This window comes from Erpetoichthys calabaricus, chromosome 5, assembly GCF_900747795.2.
Source record: "Erpetoichthys calabaricus chromosome 5, fErpCal1.3, whole genome shotgun sequence".
NCBI lineage: Eukaryota > Metazoa > Chordata > Cladistia > Polypteriformes > Polypteridae > Erpetoichthys > Erpetoichthys calabaricus.
Genome location: NC_041398.2, coordinates 256,994 through 283,932, shown reverse-complemented (window position 1 = coordinate 283,932; position 26,939 = coordinate 256,994). Strand labels below are relative to the sequence as shown.

Here is a 26,939-nt window from a genome sequence, read left to right as displayed (position 1 = left end):
TGCTTGGAAAGCTCGACGCAATGTTGACGCGTTAGTATCGAGCAGCCTCTCACTAGTTTGTCGTGTCCGCCGGTGAGAGAAGGTAATAATATTATTATTATTATTAATATGTTATTTTTGTGCGGTTAGGTCATCGTAAGCGGTTTAACAGAGTAGTTTCTTTCTTTCTTAAATCGTTCTTTTAAATACAGAGCGCCGTTCGTATTTATTTCGAACAACTGACGCCAGAAGAGAGGCGAGCGACCTAAAGAGACGGGGATCCCCGCCGAGGCGCTCGCCCTGTTGTCGGGTCAAGGCTGGTGCCCTCTGCACTGGGGGCATTTTGTTTTAATGTTTGGCGCTTAGTAAACGTGTGCCTAGCATGTCTGATTCATACGATACCATTTTGTCACTATGTGACTTTCTGTCTTTAAGTGGAGTGCAGGTGGGTTAAGTGACCGTGCAGGGAGTCCTTGAGTAGAAAGTCTGCAGCTCCCCGGTTCTGCGTGTCGCTTCGTCGCATTCGCTGGAATGTGGAAGAGCCGCCTGGGAGCTGCCAGACCGGTCGGTACAGAAGCGGCGCCAGCGGCAGGTCTGCGGGTTGGCATTGGAGCCTCATTTTCACTTCCGCGTGTGCAGAGTTGGCCTAACACGCTTTTAGAAAATGTCCGCATGGCCTAACCGTCAGGTGCAATTGAGTGTTCTGAGCAATGCCCAAATCTTTATTTACAGTACTTCATCCAAGAATCTGTTATCACAACATTTATTAAATACTCTGAAACACAATAAGTCACATTCAAATATAAATGTCAAGAATTATTATTAAAAATAAAAGAAATCGTAGGCTCCTTTAAATCGGTGCTTTTTAACACCACTTTGCAGACCAGGGGCTTGCACTCGAGGTTGTCCGGTCCCCCCCAACCCCAAAAAAAAGATCGCACAAGAAAAGCTTAAAACTATTAACTTTGACGACGCACCTGAAAGCGAGAGTGTTCGGTGCAATGGGGTGACCCCTCTGAGAGATTTTGAAGTGACAGAGCGGGTAAATACCATCATAAGAGCAGGGGAAGGGGTGACAGATGGGTAAAAAACGTGGTAAAAACCTCTTTCGATTGGGGGGGGGTAAAAATAGCCCAAAATACTATATTGTTTTTTAAAAAAAGTAAACCAAAACCCCCCCGAATTGTGAAAGTAATTTCTTTTCCCACGACCTGGCAGCACTGCTTGTGGTGGCTCAGTGGCTTGTATTGTCAGCAGATTCCAATTCCGGTGATGTAGAATGGCACGGGCTGATGTGTGTCCGTACCAGAACGTTCAGTTTCCTTAAACGTAACATTTGTGAAGGTATAGCCAGTGGTGTAGTACCTAATAATTATCAAATGACACATACCTATGAAAACAAAATGACAAGCACTAGCATACAAAAAGTATCAATATCACCGTGTAAATGGAATAAAGCACCTAATAGAATTCCTCTATTGAGCTATCGATTTTAGTTAAAACACAGTAATTCAGTAAAATGATATAAGTAAGGGGCGGCACGGTGACGCAGTGGGTAGCACTGCTGCCTTGCAGTTCGGAGACCTGAGGTTCGCTTCTGTGTCCTCCCTGCGTGGAGTTTGCATGTTCTCCCCATGTCTGCATGGGTTTCCTCCCACAGTCCAAAGACATGCAGGTTTAGGTGCATTGTCGATCCTAAATTGTCCCTAGTGTGTGCTTGGTGTGTGTGTGTGTGTGCCCTGCGGTGGGCTGGCGTCCTGCCCAAGGTTTGTTTCCTGTCTTGTGCCCTGTGTTGGCTGGGATTGGCTCCAGCAGAACCCCGTGACCCTGTAGTTAGGATATAGCGGGTTGGATGATGGATGGATAGAAGGAAGATCCAGGTAAAGAACTGATTTGTCATATAACTGGAATAGAAAGTGACACAGATTTTCATATCCGTCTGAAGATACACTGAAGCAAAATCATCTCTTTGTGTGTGGCTAAACCGTAACATATAATAATAATAATGCATTTTATTTATAGGGCACTTTACATTAGCAGTAAATCTCAAAGTGCCACATAAGTTTAAACAAAGGCAAAGCAAGATAAAAACAGAACAACAATAATTATAGCATTCTTGTTAATAAGCTTTCCTAAATAGAAAAGTCTTTAGCTGTTTTTTACAATCTTCTGTGTTTTTAGGCTATCTGTTAGGACATTCCAGAGCTGTGGAGCAGCGGCCGCAAAGGCTCGGTCACCCATTGTATGAAGTTTGGTCACAGGGGGTGAAGGCGGTGGGTATTTGTAAAACGGAGGTTTCTTGTAGTAGATTGTAATGTAAGGAGTTCCTTGAGATATTGCGGAGCATTTCCATGGATACACTGGTGAGTGACCAAACAGTTTGTATTCGATACGGAGGTGGATATGGAGCCAATGAAATGACTGAAGGATTGGTGAAATGTGTTCATATTTCTGCACCCTCATCAGGATTCTTGTAGCACTATTTTGAATTTGTTGGAGCTTTTGAAGGCTCTTGTTGGGTATCCCGATGAGGAGTGAATTACAATAGTCCAGTCTGGAGGAGACAAAGGCATGAACCAGCTATTCAGCATCACAGAGGGAGAGGTAGGGACAGAGTTTGGCTATGTTTCGGAGATGAAGGAATGCAATTTTACAAAGGTGACGGACATGTCTATCAAATGACAGATGAGAGTCTAACTTGACACCCAGATTTGTAACAGAAGGGGAGAGAGTAATGGTACGGTCAGAAAAGGAAATTCAATTTACAGAGGAACGAAGTTGATGGAGGTGCCAATTAAAAGAGCTTCAGTTTTAGTGCTGTTCAGCTTGAGGACGTTCTTGGACATCCAGTCCTCAATCTCATAAATTGGACTGGACTGCCAATACTGATGCTCTGTGCAAGAGAGGACAGAGCCAGCTATACTTCCTTAGAAGGCTGGTGTCCTTCAACATCTGCAATAAGATGCTGCATATGTTCTATCAGACGGTTGTGACGAGCGCCCTCTTCTACGCGGTGGTGTGCTGGGGTGGCAGCATTAAGAAGGACGCCTCACGCCTGGACAAACTGGTGAGGAAGGCAGGCTCTATTGTAGGCATGGAGCTGGACATTTTGACATCTGTGGCAGAGCGATGGACGCTGAGCAGACTCCTGTCAATCATGGAGAATCCATTGCATCCACTGAACAGGATCATCTCCAGACAGAAGAGCAGCTTCAGCGACAGACTGCTGTCACCGTCCTGCTCCACTGACAGACTGAGGAGATCGTTCCTCCACCACACTATGTGACTTTTCAATTCCACTTGGGGGGTGTAAACGTTAACATTATACAGAGTTATTGTCTGTCTGTATACCTGCATTGTTATCACTCTTTAATTTAATATTGTTTTTGTATCAGTATGCTGCTGCTGGAGTATGTGAATTTCCCCTTGGGATTAATAAAGTATCCATCCATCCATCAATCCAAGCAAGAGGAAAGAGTTGATGGAGATGATGCAGTCAGACTATTGCGTGTTCAGTTGCTCAGTTGTCAGCATGGCACAGACTCTGATGCCGCTCCGTTCTGTCATTTTGTTGCATGCCCAGCGGCTCCTGTCTTCTTCTGACAGATCAACTGCGGTCCCCTTTTTGAAGCCCATCCTGTGTTTCTATCAGTCGGGGCAGCTGCACTTTTTACTGTGTAATTAATTAGTTCAAATAGTTTAGATTGATAACATTGGTTCGTTCTTTATAATAATAATCCACAGAGCCTATTGGTTCAGTTAGTTCTCTTTAATGTATGCTTATGTAAATGATTTCTCCATCAAATTATTTCCAGAGAAGTAACTTTTTCTTTTCTTCTCCTCTTCTTCCTTTTTTTTTTAAACAGTTAACTAAAGCAGCAAGAGATGGGTGCTACTCTGTGAGCTGTTTGTGCCCACTGTCCTTGGCATCTAACTCCCTGATGTTGGCATCCAACTGCTGATCAGATGAGCAAAAGAGGAAAATATACAAATTGAAGCAACCACTATCAAGGTAAAGTTGAAACAGTAAACTAATTCATAGTTGAAGCAGCACAGAGTGCTTCTTTGTTTTTAGGACAGACAAGTTTGCAATATCCGCCAATGCTTTTCAATGAGAAATTTTGAAATTGGAAACATTTGCCCCACTAGCGCGATCAGTTTGAGACACCTGATTGAAAACTGAACTGACCTGACAAATTTCCTTGAAGTGTAACGTGTGCCACATTTCAATACGATTTGCCCCCAAGGGACCGGGGAGAGTCCCGCGCTGTTCCACGCAGATAGACTTGACATGGCGGTTACGATTAGTGCTTTGTACATTCTATACAAATGTAATTTATAAAAAAAATAAAAATAATGTCACTTTGAGAAGCAGTGATGTAGGCTACAATCTCAAATTCAGCCTCAGGTCCACAATCGGTGAGTCATTTTATCGGTAATTTTAATTAACTATTTATTTTTCGTATGCAGCAGAAATGTGCATTGGTGTTTGGTTTACTTTTGTAAACGAATTACAAATCTTTTTATTTTTTTGTCATGTCTTTTGATGCTTGACTTTGTAATTTTCTTTTTAATTCACGTATTGCTATATAATCATATCGCTAGCAAATTAAAAAGAACAAAACTCTAAAGAGCAAATAACACACCTAAAACAAAAACAAACCCAGAAATAACAGCTTTCTAAATTAACGTGGGAGACCATGTAAAAAGAAAGAAATTGGTTGGGATGAAAACTGCAGCCATGGGGGGCCTTCAGAACTGAAGTGTAGAACCATTGATCTAAACTGGAGCAAATGTGGTATTCATTGATCTCAGTCAAAAAGTGGACAGGAGGCAAGCAAGGCACCTCGACATAACAGAATCTGAGAAGTAGGCTTTACGGGATTGTGCTTGAGAGAGAAAGCGATACACGAGTGTCACGGTGCTGCGTAAAAAGGTACTCCATATCCCAGTGGTGTAACGTTACTCGGGGGCTACTGGGAAGACAATTGAGCCAGCAAGATTTGATTGTCAGTCTGTCTGTCTATATATTGTTCACCCATTTGGTTTACTTTTCCTGTCTGGATGTATGGTCTGTTTCGTGCCTGCCTGTTCGTGCGAGTTTGTACAGATTGCGCGCTCTCCTTCGGATGAAGACGTATCCAATCTCCTCATTTCACATTGCATCAGGAAACCAGTAGGACACACTTGGCATTGCTTACAGTGAACTGTTCACAGGATTTTTCACTTTCTAATCCATCGTCCTCTGCTCCTACTAAATTAGACTGTGTTTTGGACATTGTCATTAGTTTTCATTGTTGTTCAGCCTAGTAATAATTTATTATCGCCGTTGGGGGTCTGGGGAGGGCCTTTTTCATATGTATTTTTTTTGTTATATTGCATTTTTTTCCGCCATTTGAGTAATATATTCAGCAGTGGGTTGGCACCCTGCCCGGGATTGGTTCCTTGCCTTGTGCCCTGTGTTGGCTGGGATTGGCTCCAGCCCGTGACCCTGTGTTCGGATTCAGCGGGTTGGACAATGGATGGATGGATGGATGGATGGATGGGCTAATAACTGTGCCTCAGTGAGTGAGTGCATGTGTGCATGCTGGGTGTGTTCCTGGAGTCCACATCATAAATAAATCTTTGTCTTTCTGACAGTGTGAATCTTGATGTCACCGCTACGTGCGGATGTATAAGAAAGGTGCAAGAAGAATGCTGAGGGTGCCAGTAGGGCGTAAGATACCAAATATTTTTTTTATTTAGTATATTCCCTGTCTTGAAATGAATGGCACAAAATTGCCTTAAATCTTGGCAGGCTTTTCGGTGAGACCATGCTCCACTGAGGAGTCACTGAAACTGCTGCAAATGTGTGTGTTTACACCAATGTGTGCTGGCAGTTGTAATGTTTCCTGATGTCTTTAGGGTAAAGGAGTTTCTGTACAGCTCCTGTAGATTGTATCCCTATAGTAAGACTTCCTTTATCATACTTAACGGTTGGGTTCATCTCCTCCCTTACTGCTGTGATTGTCTAATATTTGATTCTTTCCATCTTTGCAGGATTGGATGACTTGAACAAGGCTCATGCCACCCTGTAGTTGACGCTCCTCAAAGGTAACTCGCTGCATCCTCTCATCGCGCTGCCTTCCAGTTCTGTGCCCCTTAAATACCCTCACGTTTTTTTGTTGTGACTTTCAGGGGTCAAAATGACACACAGAAGAACTCCGTCTGAATCCACAAAGACTTCTCCTGGAGGTCCCAGCACCAAAGATACTGGCTCTGAGGCTTCTGTCACAGAGGTGTTGGTCATTAAGCCATCCAGAAGAGCCCATGTTAAGCCTCAGCCTGAAAATGCAAAGACTGGGGGGACTCGCGCAGAACTGGTGGAGGAGGGGGAAAGAGCGAATTGTGAACGAATCTGGACTGAAGATCTGTTCCGGTGGGCTCCTGGAATTGAGAGCCGTCCCTACATTGTGGTAGTAAGTGGTGTGGCTGGAATTGGAAAGTCGACCATGGTACAAAAGGTCATATTTGACTGGGCCAAAGGCACACAGTACCGGAGGTTTACATTTGTGTTCCTGTTTAAATTCAGGGAGCTCAACCTGATAGAGGAGAAGGAGCCAAAAATGTCAATGACCAAGTTGATCTTGAGACATTATAAACATCTTAATGATGAGAAGCAGACGATTCGAGAAGTCCTACAGAGTCCCGAATATCTCCTTTTTATACTTGATGGGCTGGATCAGTACAAACACAAGCTGGACTTTACACGGAAGAAACTCTGCTCAAATCCAGATGACTCTTATCCAATTCATATGCTAATCACAAGTCTGATCAATCGGACGTTGCTCAATGGCTGTTCAATTCTGATCACAAGCAGGCCAACGGCCCTGGAGCCCTTGGAGATGGCTAAAGTGGATCGGTATACAGAGGTCCTGGGCTTTTCCCCTCAGCAAAGGCTGACCTACTTCAAGAAGTTCTTTGGTGATGCAAATCTGGGCGCCGAAGCTTTCCAGTACGTGGAGGAGAGTGCCACCCTGTACACCATGAGCTTTAACCCCTCATACTGTTGGATTATCTGCAGTGTACTGAGGAACTACTTCACTTCGGCTGAAAAAGACAGAGGAGCAGCCCCCAGGACGGTCACTGAGCTCTTTGTGATGTTTCTTTACAGCATCCTTACCCATAACAAGACCGAATCTGAGGACCTGCGGGAAATTTTGATGAATCTTGGAAAGATGGCATATTCTGGGGTGGACAAAGGGGTTCTTGTGTTTTCTGAAAAGCAGGAAATCATTAACTTTGGTCTCCAGCCAGTCCTATCCACCCCATCCCCTTCTGGATTTCTTAAAATGATCTTGCAGAAAGAAAGCACTTTGGAGAACACAACATACACATTCATCCACCTCAACATGCAAGACTTCATGGCCGCCTGCTACTTCTTCCTTGATCCATCAGGGAACATTGAAGAGTTGCTTGGCAAGCTGAATTCCTGTAAAGATGACCGATTTGAGATTCTCATTCGATTCCTAGTTGGACTGTCTAGGACTTCAGTAACGCAGACTCTGGAGGGAATCTTGGGAGATTTTGAGAGGAAGCCAGGTGTGCGTATCATGGAGTGGGTGAAACAAAAAGCTGAGCGGGCTCTGCGGGGCAGAGATAAAAGTGAATCTCTGCGGGTGTGTCAGTGGCTCTATGAGACGCGAAACAAGAAATTAATCAGAGATGCCATTGGTAAGGATCTAAAGATGAACTTTAGTAACACAACCTTATCATCTCTGGACTGTGCTGTGCTGGGCTCTGTCATCAACTACTGCGGAGAACTTGAGGATCTCAATCTGTCACACACGAGTCTCACCCGGGAGTGCATCCGGAGGCTGGCGCCAGGCCTCAGCTGCTGTCGACGTGTTGAGTAAGTCATGAGGTTCTTTGTTTGTGTGTGACCTCATAGTTATGCGAGGTGTTGTTAAAACGCAGGCAACGATGATGCCTTTTTTTTTTTTTTTTTGTACTAGGAAATTGTGTTTGTAGCAAGAAAAGCTCATTATGTAAATTGTAATTTTTCACATTTCACACTTAACGATGGTAAACCTTGAAGCAAATAATAATTTATTAAGATATCCAACAATGTGTTACTAAGACAAACATTGTGTTGATGAAAGAAACAACCAAATACACAAAACCTAAAATGAACAGAGTATGAAAGCCAGAATCGTATGTGCTCATGTATAAGTTGGGTCTTGAAACCCGAAAAATCGGTCATAAAATCAGACCCCGAGTCACATCAGTTTCTTAGGCGTATCGAATTTTGTTGCAGCAGCGCAGTTAACAATTTATTTCACTACTTCGACGTTTAATTCAAAACCAGCTTCATATTTTCTTCTGATCAAATGCTCCATCGTAGATAAGGGATGTTCTTAAGATAAAGGTGTATGAGGGTGTGAGATACAAAAAACACAAATCGGTGCAAACGTTGCTTCGGAATAGTTTGGGTATTACCGTGTGGTCATGTAGGCACAATAGAGAGAGACAGAGAGGTTAGGAGCACCCGCTGATACAGCGCAGTCCTGCGTCCACATAGGAAAAAAAAGGGCATGTGCTCCATGGTTACTTTCTCAGGTGGGCGTTAGCATATCATAATCCCTTGTACCAATAGCTTGAATTTTCCGCATTCGATGTATACGACTGACATTATAAAATACCAGAAATTATATAATAAAATCAAGTCGCGACTTATCCGCGAATATATACGGTACATCAAATTACAAAATGTAGAGGCTTATACGAGTCCACATTTCTTTAAAATGCTTCATAGTGTGAACATGAAAGTTGAAGCTGATGGACACAGTGAAGATTCCAGTGTCCCAAATAATAAGGTAGAAGGAACATGTCCTTTTGACAAGTTGGGAATGGGTGGTAGTGCCAAAACTTCCTATCATGGCATAATTAAAAAGGAGAAAAGGTGAGAGGAGATGAGAAAAAGACGCCATTAGAGAAGATAAATAGAGGTAAAGAGACCTGAAGGAAAAGGTGGTCCCAGGCTGCTCAGCTGCTTCTGTTTTTCTGTGAAGTGTCTTTGACACCCTATTAAAGAACACAAATGGAGGGATCAGAGTAGCTCTGATCAAGGGGTGTGAGACTTGTGAGGTCTTTGATTTTAATGGCTCAGACGTGCTCCCTGAAACAGTAGCGGTCTCCCTGTTTCACCTCTGTAGATATCTGGACACTTCCTAGATTAAATGCAATAGATACGATTTTTAGACTGGCAAGAGGCCAGTTGTTTAATATTAAATCAGATACAAGGGGCTTGTTGCTGACATGTTTGCATGTGATACAGTGGCTCCTGTGACAGCTCAAAGTGCTTGCTTTGTGAACTGAGCTGTGAACAAGTAGTGTGTGTGAACTTGGTGGTCAACGGAAGGACATCGAGGGCATCCCATGGAAGGAGCAGTTTACAAAATGGGGGGATTTCATTTGTTGACCTGTGGGAGTGTTAGGATAGAGTGGGAGGACCAGCAGGATGTGGGTTTCATTATTGGGGTTCCTCTTTGAGTGGATGTTGCAATGTCTACTGCTGGCTTGATAGAAGGTGCTGTCCACAACAAGAGAAGGGTATCATATATCAGTGAAGAAACTACTCGTTCTGAGAGCTTCATTGCAGACGTTCACCTGTGTTTCTGTTACTTTTTAGACTCAAGCCAAAGTTTTTTATTTTAAAAAAGTGCATTAATAGGTTTGCCTCTTTTTACATCAGAAGTGCTTGTGAAATCTTTGCCACCTGGATGGATTCGATAGCAGATGTTTACCTCACCGTCTTCCTCACTCCATCCTGGTGCTGCCAAGCAAATACAGGACAATGCTTGACTTTTACCCAGTCGTCTCTCTCAATTCGAAATCTCCTGGCTTTAAGCCTCCATATATTGTCAAACCCTCTTAATTCAACACAGAGGTGGGGGGTGTGGCAGGGGTGGAGCCAGCACTGCCTCTCCAATCAGGTTGAACCACACCTCATATTTTAGAAAGGTCTGCTACGTCATTACACACCGGTCTAATGCTAGGCTGTACACTAAGACGTTCCCATTAAGACCAATACTCGCACTTTCCATTTAATTTTGTGTGGACACATGTCCACTTTGTGTGATAGGATGAGTTTTGGATTTAAAAGTGCTCAGACTTTTCTTCTCAACCTGAGAACACACCTCTTCATTCAGGCCCTGGGACTTCTTTGCGCTCATGAGTTTCATCAGAAGTGAGCCTTTTTAAACAAAAGTCTATCATGTCTGAGGAGGGTGTAACTATTCAAAGTCCAGAATTTTGCTGGATTAAATTTCTCCTGTGCTTTGTTTGCAGCGTGCCCTCCCTGTTGCCTTCCTCATCCTTTATAAATGAAGGCCTATGACGGTGTTGAGCTAAGCTTCTTCCTTGTGCTCACACAAGTTCATGGTAGGGCTGGGCCAATTGTGTCAGTGATATCGGCTATTGCTGATTGGCCGGGCACATCGCTGATGTAAATAAACCTCGCCGATTGGCACTAAACATTTCCTTAAAGTGCCAAACTGCAGCCCTCCGTTTTTACTTTTTTTCTTTAATGTGTGCATCTCAAGACAAAAAACCGTTGGGCACTCTTATTTGCAGCAGGTGCATGAGATTCCTTTGCTCGGCTAGTTTAGCAGGAGTGTGCTGTAGTTGAATGATGACAGTCGTCAGGGAAGAGCACAGCCAGGGCCCTGTAATTTTCAGACAATTCCAAGGGCCCGTGATTGACAGGGGGCCTCGGAGATACTGCAGTTATTGAAATGACATTTGAAAGAACACGAGTATTCAGACTCTTTACTCAGTAATTTGTTGAAGCCCCTTTGGGCGCCATTTCAGCCTGGAGTCTTGGGTGTGACTTCACAAGTATCATACACCAGGATTTGGGGATTTTGTGCTATTGTTCTCTTTCACACACCCTGCCCGCCTGGTTGATTGGAGACTGTCAGTGGGGGGCTAATTGAGGTTTTCAGCTGGGTTCAAGTTTAAGCCACACAAGGACATTCACACAGTCGCTCTAAAACCATCCTGTGTTGTCTTTGCTTTGTCTTGTTGAGACGTGGAACTTTGGCCCAGAGTAATCTGTGCAGGTTTTCTTTAAGTGTATCTTTGTCCTTTCTTCTGTTCAGCTTTCCATCAACCCTGACTAGATTCTCGGTCTCTGTCACTGGACAAACAACCACGCAGTATGATACTGCCGCCCCCACCACTAGCATGTTTCACCATTGCACAGATTAATGGAGTGTTTCAGTGGTGGTTGGCCTTCTGGAAGTTTCTCCCATCTCCACACAGGTTCCCTGCAGCTCCACCAGAGAGTGACCATTGGGTTCTTGGTCTCCTTTTACCAAGGATGATTGGTCAGTATGGCCTGGTTTTTCGAAACATCTTCCATTTAAGATTTATGAAAAACATTGTGCTCTGGGGAACCATCAATGTTGCATATATTATGTAGGCTTCATCAGATCTGTGCCTCGACTCAGTCTTGTCTCTAAGCTCTGATGGCAATTCTTTCAACTTCATATCTTGGTTTTTACTCCGCTTTGGGACCTTCTGTAGACAGGTGTGGGCCTTTCCAGCAAGCTTAATATGCATTGCAGATAAATGAACACAAGGAATTATTAAGAAAAAGATTGAGTAACACATGGCAGAAACAGGAATTTTAATGAACGGTCAGCATGGGTTCAAATGAGAGAGGTCCTGTTTTACCAATATTCTGGAATTCTTAGGAGAAACAACAAAAAGGATAAGACCAAAGTGGAGCATATAATATTGTTTATCTTTTGATAAAGTGCCACATGAGAGGGTGGGCATCAAATGAAAAAAGTTCAGGGTGTGGTGTGTAGATGGGTGCAAAATTGGCTCAGACACAGGAAGCAGAGGATGATGGTGCGAGGAACCTCCTCAGAATTGACGAATGTTCAGAGTGGTGTCCTGCAGGGGTCAGTGTAGGGGCCTCTGCTGTTTTTAATATTTCTACGTGATTTGGTTAGGAGTATAGGTAACAAGCTGGTTAAGTCTGCATTTAATACCAAGCCAAGTGGGCTGGCAGATTATTAAGAAACTGTTGACTCCTTAGCCTCCTTAGCATTACATTTTTTCGTGATGAAACTTGTAAAAAGCATTGAATTTTTTGGCTTGAAAAAAAAATGACGTTTATTAAATCTCATCATTCAACTGTAAAACGTGCAAAACAATAAAAGTACAAAGTCAGAAGTGTAGAAAGCATAATAATGATACAAATAATAATATTAATAAAAACAATGCTAATACCATATACTGTCAAAATGTGTTTGTGGTATATGTTGATCTACGGGTGCAATACACAATTCAACATCACAGTTGGGACAATACTGTAGTAGCGGATTCCTTGCAGATTTCCTTTGCAGACTTTTGATCAGCACACTACACAAGTGCGACTGAAACAAGCGTTGACTTTCAGATTCATCAGAATCGCTTTTGATTTCACTGCCTGAAGACCGATTCACTTCATCATCACTGCTGGTATCGGTGTCAAGAGCGGGCAACACCTCGGCGGCTGAGAAACATTTCTTACGAGACATCGTTATTGGGCCAGGAGATGATGTCTGCACCACTGCCTGTGTCGCTTACACAAGATGCACCTATACTGTTTTGCGAGCGATGCTCTGCACTTAACGCTGTTGCCACTCTTACAGTCCGTGTAATCCTCGAGTCTTACGTGAGACGCGTCTTACAGTTGCCCAAGTGACACTCGGGATCAATGCTTTTTGCAATGTTTTTACAGCCCGAGTGATGCTTGGGTCTAATGCTAAGGACGTTAATGAGGGACTTGGGCAGATTTTTGGCAGATGGTTGCATCTAGAAATTCCGTCCATAAACATAATCAGTTACACGCTGACCGGGAATGGGTCTGACTTTCTGCTGACAATGTAAACCAGGCCATTTTCCTGAAGCGCAATCCCAACCCCCCTAGGTCACCCCACGTGATGCAGTCGTATACCTTTACCAAGGCCACAAAACACGCGTAGACTTGTTTGACATACTCCCATGAACTCTGCACATTCTTGTAACAGTCATTATAATAATTGCAGATACATTTGTTATTTGTTAGGATAAGTTTCAGTATGACAATATACACCAATACATGATACTAGCATGTGCACTCGGATCTCAATCCAGGTGGTGCGACAACGTGATGTAATCGGCTCGTGCTCCCAACCTCCTCCTCCTACTACAGAAGCCATCAAATGTTTTGTTACATCATAATAGTTTCTTTAGGACTTACCTACACCTACTACCACGGAGGACGGCCTATCATCATCATCATAATTGACACGCTAAGTGTGAACCATGTCCCCTGACAGTAAATTGGGCGTCATATCTGTGTTTCAACATCTGCTCCTGCAGTTTCAAGCCGAGAATACTCTCTTACCTGAAGTTGTTTGAACGTTTGACTCTGTCACTTCATTGTTTCATTTCTTCTCTTTTCCTTTCTGCAGACTGGACTCCTGTGAACTCACGTCTGCATGCTGTGAATCTCTCTCCACGTCTCTGTCTGCTGAGCACTCACACCTGACTGTGCTGCGGCTGGAAGGCAATAAACTGGAGGATTCAGGAGTGCGTCTGCTGTGTGAGGGGCTGAGGAGCCCACACTGTAAACTGGAGACGCTAAGGTAATGACGACTAATGGAGGGGTTTAGGGACCGACCACTGGCGGCTCTGTGGCGATGACAGAAGAACAACCGTCTGTTTGTTATAGTTGACCTGTATGAACTTGGAGTAGAGTGAATCAAAAGTGAAAGGTGGCATTGCTTAAATTTGTTTTTGTAAGGCTACTTCATTTGTTATTGGTTAAATTGTGGAGCACATGCAGGTTTTTATTGGGCCTCTCCTGTACCTAATCACTTGTTCCCATCCAGGTATAGTTAAATGATATAGTAAAGTGCCATTTAAAGACTGTGTTAAAACCACAGAAAAGTGGAAAAGGGAGAAGAGAGAGCACCCAAATAGGTTTTTGTGTAACAAGTGGAATCCTCATTTAATAGCCGGTATTTTGATCTACTTTAATTCTCAAGGGGACTCTTCTTTGTTGTGGTAGATAAACTAAAGAAATCCTCTTCTTTGGCTGCCCTGGTGTGCCTGTGAGTGCCGTTTGATTCCAATTGAATAGTGGCTTCCTGGTAGAGTCGCTTTTTAGTGGAGAGGCCCATGGGTGTAGCCACAGTTCTTCTTCCTGGTCGTTTCCTTCAGATCTTCGTGCAGAAGAGTAAGACAGATAAGTGATTGTGCAACAGCTAAATTCCTTTCCTGGTGTACCTTTAAAAGCCCCACTGAGCCATCACATGTGACAATAAACAATTAATGCAATTTGTTGCTGTGTCAAAATTTAAATACAAATAAATAGGAGTGGGAAATCTTTTAGGAGTCAGAAAAATGAGTTTCTAGGAACACCAATGCACGCAGTTATCAAGCGTCGCCAAGTAGGAAAACTGGCCTAACTGGCTCATGAATCTGAGGGACACAAATTTGGTCCTCCTTTTAGGAGTTGGAGTAACGGCAGTTTATCAGTTTTCCTGATTTAGGCAGCAGTTCCTAGCTTCAGCAGGATTTTGGAGAGCCTGTGAGCTGTCCTAACTTGTTAAGAACTGCCAGAAGATGGCAGTCAGGCAGAGATTGGCACACATTCCAGGAAAGGTTTTGGAAACTCAGGGGGGAAAACAAAGTTCTTGTAAGGTGACATTGATCTGAAAGAGATGGAGTAATATTCATAAGTAGTCTTATGTGTTACGTGATCACTCCATCTACGTGGAAAAGTCTGCCGAAGTGAATGTGTTGGTATCATCACAAATTTTGGCAAGCGGGTAAATGCAGCTTTGCAATAGCAATGACTTTCTCCCGTCACAACCAAGCACTTCTGAACTTCTGCCCCAAACTTTACCACAGATTTTAGTGAAACTTGGCCTGCTGCTTTGGTCATACGAGTAACCCATGGATCTGAAATCGCATGTGCCTTGGATCAACAATAGTAAGGGAGATTTAAGCTTCCATCCATTGTCTCCTGCTTATCCGAGGTCGGGTCGCGGGGGCAGCAGCTTGAGCAGAGATGCCCAGACTTACCTCTCCCCGGCCACTTCTTCTAGCTCTTCCGGGAGAATCCCAAGGCGTTCCCAGGCCAGTCGAGAGACATAGTCCCTCCAACGTGTCCTGGGTCTTCCCTGGGGCCTCCTCCCGGTTGGACGTGCCCGGAACACCTCACCAGGGAGGCGTCCAGGAGGCATCCTGATCAGATGCCCGAGCCACCTCATCTGACTCCTCTCGATGCGGAGGAGCAGCGGCTCTACTCTGAGCCCCTCCCGGATGACTGAGCTTCTCACCCTATCTTTAAGGGAGAGCCCAGACACCCTGCGGAGGAAACTCATTTCAGCCGCTTGTATTCGCGATCTCGTTCTTTCGGTCACTACCCATAGTTCATGACCATAGGTGAGGGTAGGAAAATAGATCGACTGGTAAATTGAGAGCTTCGCCTTGCGGCTCAGCTCCTTTTTCACCACGACAGACCGATGCAGCGCCCGCATTACTGCGGATGCCGCACCGATCCGCCTGTCGATCTCACGCTCCATTCTTCCCTCACTCGTGAACAAGATCCCGAGATACTTGAACTCCTCCACTTGAGGCAGGATCTCGCTACCAACCCTGAGAGGGCACTCCACCCTTTTCCGGCTGAGGACCATGGTCTCGGATTTGGAGGTGCTGATTCTCATCCCAGCCGCTTCACACTCGGCTGCGAACCGATCCAGAGAGAGCTGAAGATCACGGCCTGATGAAGCAAACAGGACAACATCATCTGCAAAAAGCAGTGACCCAATCCTGAGCCCACCAAACCGGACCCCCTCAACGCCCTGGCTGCGCCTAGAAATTCTGTCCATAAAAGTTATGAACAGAATCGGTGACAAAGGACAGCCTTGGCGGAGTCCAACTCTCACTGGAAACGGGTTCGACTTACTGCCGGCAATGCGGACCAAGCTCTGGCACCGATCGTACAGGGACTGAACAGCCCTTATCAGGGGGGCCGGTACCCCATACTCTCGGAGTACCCCCCACAGGATTCCCCGAGGGACACGGTCGAATGCCTTTTCCAAGTCCACAAAAGAGATTTAAGCTTGAGTTTGAATTTATATTCGAGGGGTTATGACTTTGATTGGCTATTTCTCCCCAAATAAGTTGCACAAAAATGGTTCTATCGCTTTAAAGCTCTTTTCCAGCTCCATATTTTATGTAAATACTATGCTATTCCCAAAATGAAAAATTGCTATATTGAGTGATTACGAGTATTAAAAGTTGAATAACACATAAACCTACATTTTGAAATTGGTCATTTTCATTTTTTTTTTTATTTACTAAAGCTAGCTTATAATGTCATGAATGCTTGCTGAGCTATCACTACTTATCTGAGCTGGAATTCCTTACAGTGCTGTTGAGTGGCAGTTAGTGATAAGTGAGGGTTATTAGGGTTCATGAAAACCAAGCCAGTCAAAGTCCTAATCCCCCACCAAATAAGTTCACATGCTGTTTTGTGGCTCAGGGTACTGTTAAATCATGACGTCCTTCATTCCCAAACCTGAACTCCTCCTCCTCGGTGAGAGTGTGTGTGTAGGACGCACCATTACTACTTCTCATGTGCTACTCCGGGGTAGGAGAAATTCTTATCCTAGTCAGACTTTAAGTTCAATTCCTTGGAGTAATTCTGTGACACCTGGTAAGTATGGGCACAGATCTCTGATTTGTCTCTAGCCTGGGCTCATCCAATGGGATGATTTTGATGGATACTGGTGTGTGTGTGTGAGACTCCTTAACGTAGTGTGTGTTCATTGCCTCTCTTCCCATGTGTCCAGGCTGCAGTCGTGTGGTCTTACATCTCGATGCTGTGCGGCTCTCTCCTCAGTGATCCGCACCGAACACTCGCTCCTATCAGAACTGTGGCTGGGAGAGAATATCCTGCAGGATACTGGAGTTCGTCTGTTGTTTGAGGGGCTGAAAAACCCCAACTGTAAATTAAAAACACTGAGGTGAGTAAACACTGAAAGTTTATCTCTAACAGATTCAGAGCTGGAATAAAGGTCAGGGAGTAAATGACAAGGGACAAGTCGAGGCCAAATGGTAATGTCACATGAGAAATCAAGCAGATCTGAGCAGGTGGTGGAGAGTGTTTTATGATATCTTTATTAAAAGGTTAGAGTTTTTATTACTATTTGTCTCAATCACAAATGCCCGTTCACAGATTTTTAGAATATTTTCATTAGAACACTCTAGATGAGAACAGGCCATTCAGCCCAACAAAGCTCGCCAGTCCTTCCATCCATCCATCCATTGTCTCCCGCTTATCCGAGGTCGGGTCGCGGGGGCAGCAGCTTGAGCAGAGATGCCTAGACTTCCCTCTCCCCGGCCACTTCTTCTAGCTCTTCCGGGAGAATCCCAAGGCGTTCCCAGGCCAGTCGAGAGACATAGTCCCTCCAGCGTGTCCTGGGTCTTCCCCGGGGCCTCCTCCCGGTTGGACGTGCCTGGAACACCTCACCAGGGAGGCGTCCAGGAGGCATCCTGATCAGATGCCCGAGCCACCTCATCTGACTCCTCTCGATGCGGAGGAGCAGCGGCTCTACTCTGAGCCCCTCCCGGATGACTGAGCTTCTCACCCTATCTTTAAGGGAAAGCCCAGACACCCTGCGGAGGAAACTCATTTCAGCCGCTTGTATTCGCGATCTCGTTCTTTCGGTCACTACCCATAGCTCATGACCATAGGTGAGGGTAGGAACATAGATCGACTGGTAAATTGAGAGCTTCGCCTTGTGGCTCAGCTCCTTTTTCACCACGACAGACCGATGCAACGCCCGCATTACTGCGGATGCCGCACCGATCCGCCTGTCGATCTCACGCTCCATTCTTCCCTCACTCGTGAACAAGACCCCGAGATACTTGAACTCCTCCACTTGGGGCAGGATCTCGCTACCAACCCTGAGAGGGCACTCCACCCTTTTCCGGTTGAGGACCATGGTCTCGGATTTGGAGGTGCTGATTCTCATCCCAGCCGCTTCACACTCGGCTGCGAACCGATCCAGAGAGAGCTGAAGATCACGGCCTGATGAAGCAAACAGGACAACATCATCTGCAAAAAGCAGTGACCCAATCCTGAGCCCACCAAACCGGACCCCCTCAACACCCTGGCTGCGCCTAGAAATTCTGTCCATAAAAGTTATGAACAGAATCGGTGACAAAGGGCAGCCCTGGCGGAGTCCAACTCTCACTGGAAACGGGTTCGACTTACTGCCGGCAATGCGGACCAAGCTCTGGCACTGATCGTACAGGGACTGAACAGCCCTTATCAGGGGGGCCGGTACCCCATACTCTCGGAGTATCCCCCACAGGATTCCCCGAGGGACACGGTCGAATGCCTTTTCTAAGTCCACAAAACACATGTAGACTTGTTGGGCAAACTCCCATGCACCCTCCAGGACCCTGCTAAGGGTATAGAGCTGGTCCACTGTTCCGCGACCAGGACGAAAACCACACTGTTCCTCCTGAATCCGAGGCTCGACTATCCGACGGACCCTCCTCTCCAGGACCCCTGAATAGACTTTTCCAGGGAGGCTGAGGAGTGTGATCCCTCTGTAGTTGGAACACACCCTCCGATCCCCCTTCTTAAAGAGGGGGACCACCACCCCGGTCTGCCAATCCAGAGGCACTGTCCCTGATGTCCATGCAATGTTGCAGAGGCGTGTCAGCCAAGACAGTCCTACAACATCCAGAGCCTTGAGGAACTCCGGGCGTATCTCATCCACCCCCGGGGCGCTGCCACCAAGGAGTTTTTTGACCACCTCGGTGACCTCAGTCCCAGAGATGGGGGAGCCCACCTCTGAGTCCCCAGGCTCTGCTTCCTCATTGGAAGGCATGTTAATGGGATTGAGGAGGTCTTCGAAGTATTCCCCCCACCGACCCACAACGTCCCGAGTCGAGGTCAGCAGCGCACCATCCCCACCATATACAGTGTTGACACTGCACTGCTTCCCCTTCCTGAGACGCCGGATGGCGGACCAGAATCTCCTCGAAGCCGTCCGAAAGTCATTCTCCATGGCCTCCCCAAACTCCTCCCACGCCCGAGTTTTTGCCTCAGCAACCACCAAAGCCGCATTCCGCTTGGCCTGCCGGTACCTATCAGCTGCCTCCGGGGTCCCACAGGACAAAAGGGTCCTGTAGGACTCCTTCTTCAGCTTGACGGCATCCTTCACCGCCGGTGTCCACCAGCGGGTTCGGGGATTGCCGCCACGACAGGCACCGACCACCTTACGGCCACAGCTCCGGTCAGCTGCCTCAACAATAGAGGCACGGAACATGGCCCATTCGGACTCAATGTCCCCCACCTCCCTCGGGATGTGGTCGAAGTTCTGCCGGAGGTGGGAGTTGAAGCTACTTCTGACAGGGGGCTCTGCCAGACGTTCCCAGCAGACCCTCACAACACGTTTGGGCCTACCACGCCTGACCGGCATCCTCCCCCACCATCGAAGCCAACTCACCACCAGGTGGTGATCAGTTGACAGCTCCGCCCCTCTCTTCACCCGAGTGTCCAAGACATGTGGCCGCAAGTCCGACGACACGAGCACAAAGTCGATCATCGAACTGAGGCCTAGGGTGTCCTGGTGCCAAGTGCACATATGAACACCCCTATGCTTGAACATGGTGTTCGTTATGGACAATCCGTGACGAGCACAGAAGTCCAATAACAAAACACCGCTCGGGTTCAGATCAGGGGGGCCATTCCTCCCAATCACGCCCTTCCAGGTCTCACTGTCATTGCCCACGTGAGCATTGAAGTCTCCCAGCAGAACGAGGGAGTCCCCAGAAGGTATGCCCTCTAGCACCCCCTCCAGGGACTCCAAAAAGGGTGGGTACTCTGAACTGCTGTTCGGTGCATACGCACAAACAACAGTTAGGACCCGTCCCCCCACCCGAAGGCGAAGGGAGGCTACCCTCTCGTCCACCGGGGTAAACCCCAATGTACAGGCTCCAAGTTGGGGGGCAATAAGTATACCCACACCTGCTCGGCGCCTCTCACCGGGGGCAACTCCAGAGTGGTAGAGAGTCCAGCCCCTCTCAAGGAGATTGGTTCCAGAGTCCAAGCTGTGCGTCGAGGTGAGCCCGACTATATCTAGCCGGAACCTCTCAACTTCGCGCACTAGCTCAGGCTCCTTCCCCTTCAGAGAGGTGACATTCCACGTCCCAAGAGCCAGTTTCTGTAGCCGAGGATCGGACCGCCAAGGTCCCCGCCTTCGGCCACCACCCAACTCACACTGCACCCGACCTCCTTGGCCCCTCCCATAGGTGGTGAGCCCATGGGAAGGGGGACCCACGTTGCCTCTTCGGGCTGTGCCCGGCCGAGCCCCATGGGTGCAGGCCCGGCCACCAGGCGCTCGCCATCGAGCCCCACCTCCAGGCCTGGCTCCAGAGTGGGGCCCCGGTGACCCGCGTCCGGGCAAGGGAAAACGCCGTCCAAAATGGTTGTTCTTCATAGGAGGTTTGTTTAACCGCTCTTTGTCTCATCCCTCACCTAGGACCAGTTTGCCTTGGGTGGCCCTACCAGGGGTATAAAGCCCCGGACAACAGAGCTCCTGGGATCATTGGGACACGCAAACCCCTCCACCACGATAAGGTGACGGTTAAAGGAGGGGTTAGGGTTAGGGTTAGGGTTAGCCAGTCCTATCCACTTATTTCTTCCAAATAAACATCAAGTTGAGTTTTGAAAGTCCCTAATGTCTTACTGTCTACCACACTACTTGGTTGCTTATTCAAAGTGTCTATGGTTCTCTGTGTAAAGAAAAACTTCCTAATGTTTGTGCGAAATTTACCCTTAACAAGTTTCCAACTGTGTCCCCGTGTTCTCAATGAACTCATTTTAAAATAAGTTTCGATCCACTGGACCAATTCCCTTCATAATTTTAAACACGTCACTCATGTCACCTCTTAATCTTCTTTTGCTTAAACTGTAAAGGCTCGGCTCTTTTAATCTTTCCTTATAATTCATCCCCTGTAGCCCTGAATCAGCCTAGTCGCTCTTCTCTGGACCTTTTCTAGTGCTGCTGTGTCCTTTTAGTAGCCTGGAGACCCAAACTGCCCACCATACTCCAGATGATGCCTCACCAGTGTGTTATAAAGCAGAACCTCCAGTGACTTGTACTCCTCACATCAAGGCGCTATATAACCTGACATTCTGTTAGCCTTCTTCATGGTCTCTAAACACTGTCTGGAAGTCGATAGCTTAGAGTCCACTACGACTCCTAAATCCTTCAAATAAGGTGGACTCTCGACATCTCACCTTTGTGATCAAAGTGCTCGTAGGTGTACGACTTGATTTCCCCTTATGAATGAGGCTCAGTATTTTGAGTGACCCGTCTGTCTTGTTTATGTTCTTTTGAGTTTTCCTTTCAGTATTACATTTTTTGGGGATTGTGGCCATTGAGCCATTGCATCAGTGTGGCATGCATTGACTATTAGTACATAACAAATTTGACAAATGAGAGGAGACCATTCAGTCCATCAGGCTTGTTTGTTAAGCTAATGGCTAAGCTGTCCCAAGATCTCCTCCAGATCCTTCTTAAAGGTTGTCAAGTTGTCTCCTTGAACTCCATGTCTCGGTAGTTTGCTCCAGATTCCCACAACTCTTAAACTAAAGAAGTGCTTTCTGGCTTGAACCCCTTAATTTCCAATGGTAAATAAGCATAAAACTTGGTTCTGTTGCCTTCATTGGTCTTTGGTCCAGGGTGGTCTCACTGCCGAGGGTATGAAAGATCAGTATGAGAGGATGTGTCAGGTGTGGACCAGATTACAAAGTCAGATGTGTCACAGTTCTGTAATGCCACGGCCCGTTACTAAATGTGCACAATGTGCTGGTCCTTACCTTCTCCATCTAGTGCTGCTGGAAGGTGGGCAACCTAGTGAGGGTACAGGGTTTGAGTCAACCTACAACGGAGAATCTCGTCTTTTTGTAGGTTTTCTCTGGTCTGCTGCTGGAGTGGCAGAATTAAAAAGTATGTTCTTATTATGCAGATTTGAAGTTCATGAAGACCTCCCTACCTCGCCTTTTCTCTGCTGCTCACTACTAGTGAGGTCGTGTGCTACCACAGCATTTTAGATGAATTTGTTGTAAAGCTCACATACAAACCCCAGGCAGGTGATAAACGGAGGAGTCTGGGCATATTCTAGGGCTTTCCAGTGACCCTTGGAACAGTTGGCTTTCCCTCTTAGTTCGTAAAATTTTCTAAGAGACAGGTGACAAACCTCGGAAGTTCAAGCAGGTCATGAATTGGCCTTGGACTGGGTGACTATTAGGGGAAGGGGATATTGTTTCTTTTTTTCCAGCAAGTCCAGCCTTGTAAAATGTCCCCTGCTCTTCTCTGGTCATGTGAAGTAAACACTGGAAGGCCAGAGACCAACCCTTGGCACTATGGGATCAACCTGAGAAGAACAGGTAGAGGCCATCCTCACCCTGGTCCCTCAGGGGGCCGAAATCTCACAATTTTATCTTAATATCAGTATTCATGAACGTGCCAAAGAGCTGAGCTCACTCTACGGTGGTCAACTATCATACTGTAACCTCAGAGCAGTGAACCAAATGACCCTATTCTGAAAGTCATTTTTTTGTGGAAATTCCAGGGCCCAAGGACTCACCATCAGGAGCTAACCCATACTCCTTTATCTGTGGGTGAAACCAGCTAGGGTTTCTTCTACTGTGGTATGAAGTGCAGATGTTACCGAAATTGAGTGTCTTCTGAGCTGGAGGAGACCCCACCTCAATAAGATGGCCCTTGCTTTATCCCAGGTGGTCGGGGTGATCATCAGCTGCAGAGGTAGTCCTAGCAGAACGTTACCAAATAGATTTATGTCAGTAAGTTAAAGTCCTGTGCTTGGATTTCAGCAACTAAATCCCAAAATCTCTGAGCAGTTCCACTCTTTGAAAATACTTCAAAGTCAGACAAGGAGTTGTTGGCTTCAACCATTCAGAGCCCAAGCAGGCCAAGTAAGTGGAAGATGGAAGCTTTCGTCTGGGCGGACAGCCATCAAAAGCCCAACAGAAGAATGGTACAGGGAGTAGTGCTTAAAAGTGAGACTCCCCATTAATGGAAAATGTATTTTTGATGAGGATGGCCTCCAGGTGAGACAGACCTGATGGTTCCACCCACCCTAGCAGAATAGTGCGCCATTGCTATTTTATTCATGAACCAGAGCCAAGAGGGATTTCCGGGAACAATTTTTATTGTGCCGCTAGAGATGAAATTCTTGGACTGGTGCAAGATAAGCATTCGCTACAAATCTTTTCATTAATCATTACAGAGGGATAAGGTGCACGTGTATATATTGTGGAAGGTGGGGGGCACTTATGAGTCGTCCCAGATTATGACTAGAAAATCCAAAGTAATGAACAGGGCTTTTATTAACAAAACAAGTGAACAATAGGAGATGCATGGACGGGACTTTTGGCCTTGGGAAACACACACTCACACACACACACACAAGGACGGACATCTGCTTGCCTGCATGGTGGCTGGTCTCATTTGTCCACTATCTCCTTCCCTTCATGGTTTTATCCCTCTCTCTGTCCACATAACTGACTTGCCTTACTTCCACCTGTTAGCTACCACCCAACCCCAGTTGGCTGATTGAAAGATGTTTGTAAGCCGAGTCCATTCCATCTGAAGTAGTGTGCTGAGATGTCACCCGTTGCATGGTTGCACTCGGGTCCTAACCTGGGATCCTGAGTTGGTTTGTCATGTGGTGGGTGCGGCAATGCGCTGTATCAGCGCAGGCTCCTAACCTCCTCCTCCTCCAGAAAAACTTGTAGGTAACCTTTTAATAGTCCTCACGAGTTACCCAGACTCCATTCAAAGGCCTGTTAGTGCAACTGTGGAACTCTCTCTAACTGTACACCATAAAATGTGACTGGGGTGTGCCAGGCTGGTGGTTCTTCCTGATACTTCTGTGAATCTCGCCCACTGTGTCCTCTAGTAGTCTGGGGAGCACCTATAAGAATAACAAATCTGTTGTTTCCCTTCCAAGAACTTAAGAACATAAGGAATTTGACAAACGGGAGGTTGCCGTTCTGTCCATCAGGCTCATTTGTTTAGGTGATAGCAAAGTTCTCCCCATATCTCATTCAGATCCTTCTTAAAGGCTGTGAAGGTTTCTGCTTCAATTCCATGTCTTGGTACTTTGTTCCAGAGTTCCACAACCTTTTGTGTAATGAAGCGCATCCTGGCTTCAGTCCTAAATGCAGTTCCCCTTAATTTCTACTCATTTCCTTCAGTCCATGAAGTTCTGCTGGATCTCCTTCATCAGTGCCTTTGAAGATTTTGAAGACCTAAATGAGGTCCTCACGCAGTCTCCTCTGCTCAGAAAGAACAGGTTTAATTCTCGGAGTCTCTCACAGTACATCAAGTCCTGGGATGTGCCTGCTTGCTGCTGTTTTTCTTGTAGCATGGTGACCAGAACTGCACACCGTTCTCCAGATGTGGACTCACTAGTGTGTTATAAAACAGCTGAAGTGTGTTTTTTAAATGATTAATATCCTTTTGGGGTGATTTGTGCACATTTACTCATGAATGTACTTTCATTGATTTCATTTTGTGTGAGGTTGAATATGGATGGTCTCTTTGTTGTTTGATACTGAATTTCTGACCTCACTAAAAGTAATCAAATCCCAGTTGCCTGAACTTCTTGGGAGGGTCACAGTGTCACTTTTTCATCGTCCATTTTCCTCCTGACTCACATATAGACATGTCCTCTCTACAGGCTCGAGTCTTGTGGCCTCACTTCTGAATGCTGTGCTGTTCTCTGCTCGGCTCTCTGCTTGGAACACTCGTGTCTGACTGAGCTTTGGCTCAGGGGTAATGACCTGGAAGATTCAGGCATCCATCTGCTCTGCGAGGGCCTGAGAAACCCAAACTGCAAATTGGAGAGGCTGAGGTGAGTATAGAAGGTTTTTAAGATGACAATGGTGGCTTTATGAGGACCGAGTAAATGCAGAGGGCACGGCTGGGCTGGGAATCGGATGGCGCAAGTCATCTCCGTGAGGTGGAACTTCTTTCTATATGTCTACAAGTCTGCTTTTTTATTTCTTTCTGACTTTATACACATTTTTCATGACGTTGATATTTTCCATCTCTTACATCTTCAGTTCCTTTTCAGCAAATTTCTGTCGGCTTTCTTTCGCTTGTGGCAGAACAAGTAAATGGGTATTTGCACTCTAGTGTAGCAGATAATGGAGCTAATTATAACGTTGTCCTATTCATGGGGGCAAATACCAGATGAGATTCTGCTGACCTTCATAAAAGTGTGACAATCCTTCAGTTCACATAGTCTGGCTTGTCCATCATCGAAGCCTTGTTAGTGTAAAATCCTCCAAATGAAACTGTAATCGCTTTCACACGACTCTCTTCCATCCACATGCCAGCTTTTACTGCCCACCATGACATTTACTCCCTCAGGACTGACTGCTAATGCACACTCACTCAAGTCGGTGGAGCCGCTTGTTCTTGTCCTACAAGTCACCTTTTCACTCCTTTCCGCAGGCTCTGGAAGTGTGGTCTTACGTCAGGATCATGTGAGGCCCTCTCCTCGGCACTCTGCAGTGAATACTCGCGTCTCACTGAGCTGTGGCTGGATGGCAATAAACTGGACGACTCGGGCATGCATGTGCTGGGCGAAGGGCTGAGGAACCCAAACTGCAAATTAGAGGAACTCCGGTGAGCAAATGGTGGGGATGATGGGAATACTAGTGGGATCAATTTATGATTGAAGAGTGCAAGTCACAAGACACAAAACCACACTAGACTGTAGTGGCATATGAGATGGCAGAGACATTTTCAGATATGCCAACAACTAAAAGGGGTGACCATCAACATAAAAAATTCTTTAACATAAGTAGATGGAGTTAAAGGGAATGGTGGTGGAGTTTTTGATTTCAAGCAGGAGAACTGCTCTGCTTGCCAGAAATAATCATGTGCCATGGCAGATTAACACAGAATAAGAAGTCCCATTAAAATAGACTTTAAGGGCATTGCCAGTGTACTGAGACCCACCAAAGGATTTACCTTATGAGTACTCTGGGCAGTGTGGTGAGCTGTGAGCATATCAGTTACACCAACATGCAGCATGTGGCCTCTCTGTTGTCCGTGTAAAAGGTCCGCTCATGTGGACTGCACTCGTTCCTTGGTATCATGCTGGGAGGAATTCTGGGAAAGTGATGTCAGAGGTTTGTGTCACAGGGCGAAATGGAAGTGGTGGCCTGACAAGTTTTGTAATTTGCACTTTTGTCTCCCCAGGCTGAGTGCTAACAGGATCAGCGAGAACGAGAAGAAGAACCTGAAATTACTGGAGGTGCAGCTGACCGGCTGTGGACGGCGGATGAAAATCACCACGTGAGGAGACTGACCGGTGAAGATGCTGCTCATGGAGTGGACGTCATGCTTGTCTTTGCACTCATTTCTACTTTTTTTTGTACTTTTAAAAGTCAAGAGACTCAGTTAAACTGCAAAGCAGATCCTTTTATCACAAACTGTGTATCACAAGCCCTAAGTACTCCATTCTTAATAAAGGAGGATGTGCCCTATTTGTATCTACAGGTCAGGTCATGATTACTAACCTGGCAGGAAGAGCCCAGTGTCCGCCATGGTATCAATAATGACACTGCCGAGGCTCCTTCGGCCTCGTTTCCCATTTCTGCTTTGTCTCAGTGTCATTTCTGGATTTTTGGCCCACCGTGTATCCCTGTTGAAGCACATTTAACATTAGAATTGACAAAGCCTACAAAAAGACTCGTAAATCCGACCCTTCACACTTCTCCGTCAGCGTCTCTTGTCCCGTAAATGTGTCGATGAGCAGCAAGCAGCCTGCTATCACATCCAACCACCACCGCACAGTTTTCTCAG

The 26,939-nt window shown here is 46.1% G+C and overlaps 1 protein-coding gene across 1 annotated transcript; it reads left to right on the top strand.

Moving 5' to 3' along the window:
* LOC114651547 (NACHT, LRR and PYD domains-containing protein 3-like) lies at window positions 1-26,626 on the top strand. Its single transcript, XM_028801347.2, has 9 exons — window positions 1-82; window positions 3,846-3,991; window positions 6,019-6,072; window positions 6,157-7,870; window positions 13,470-13,643; window positions 16,863-17,036; window positions 24,802-24,975; window positions 25,581-25,754; window positions 26,334-26,626. Exons 4-9 carry the CDS (start codon window positions 6,165-6,167, stop codon window positions 26,431-26,433), a joined length of 2,502 nt encoding a protein of 833 aa, XP_028657180.1. The 5' UTR covers window positions 1-82; window positions 3,846-3,991; window positions 6,019-6,072; window positions 6,157-6,164; the 3' UTR covers window positions 26,434-26,626.
* Window positions 26,627-26,939: the final 313 nt, after the last annotated feature.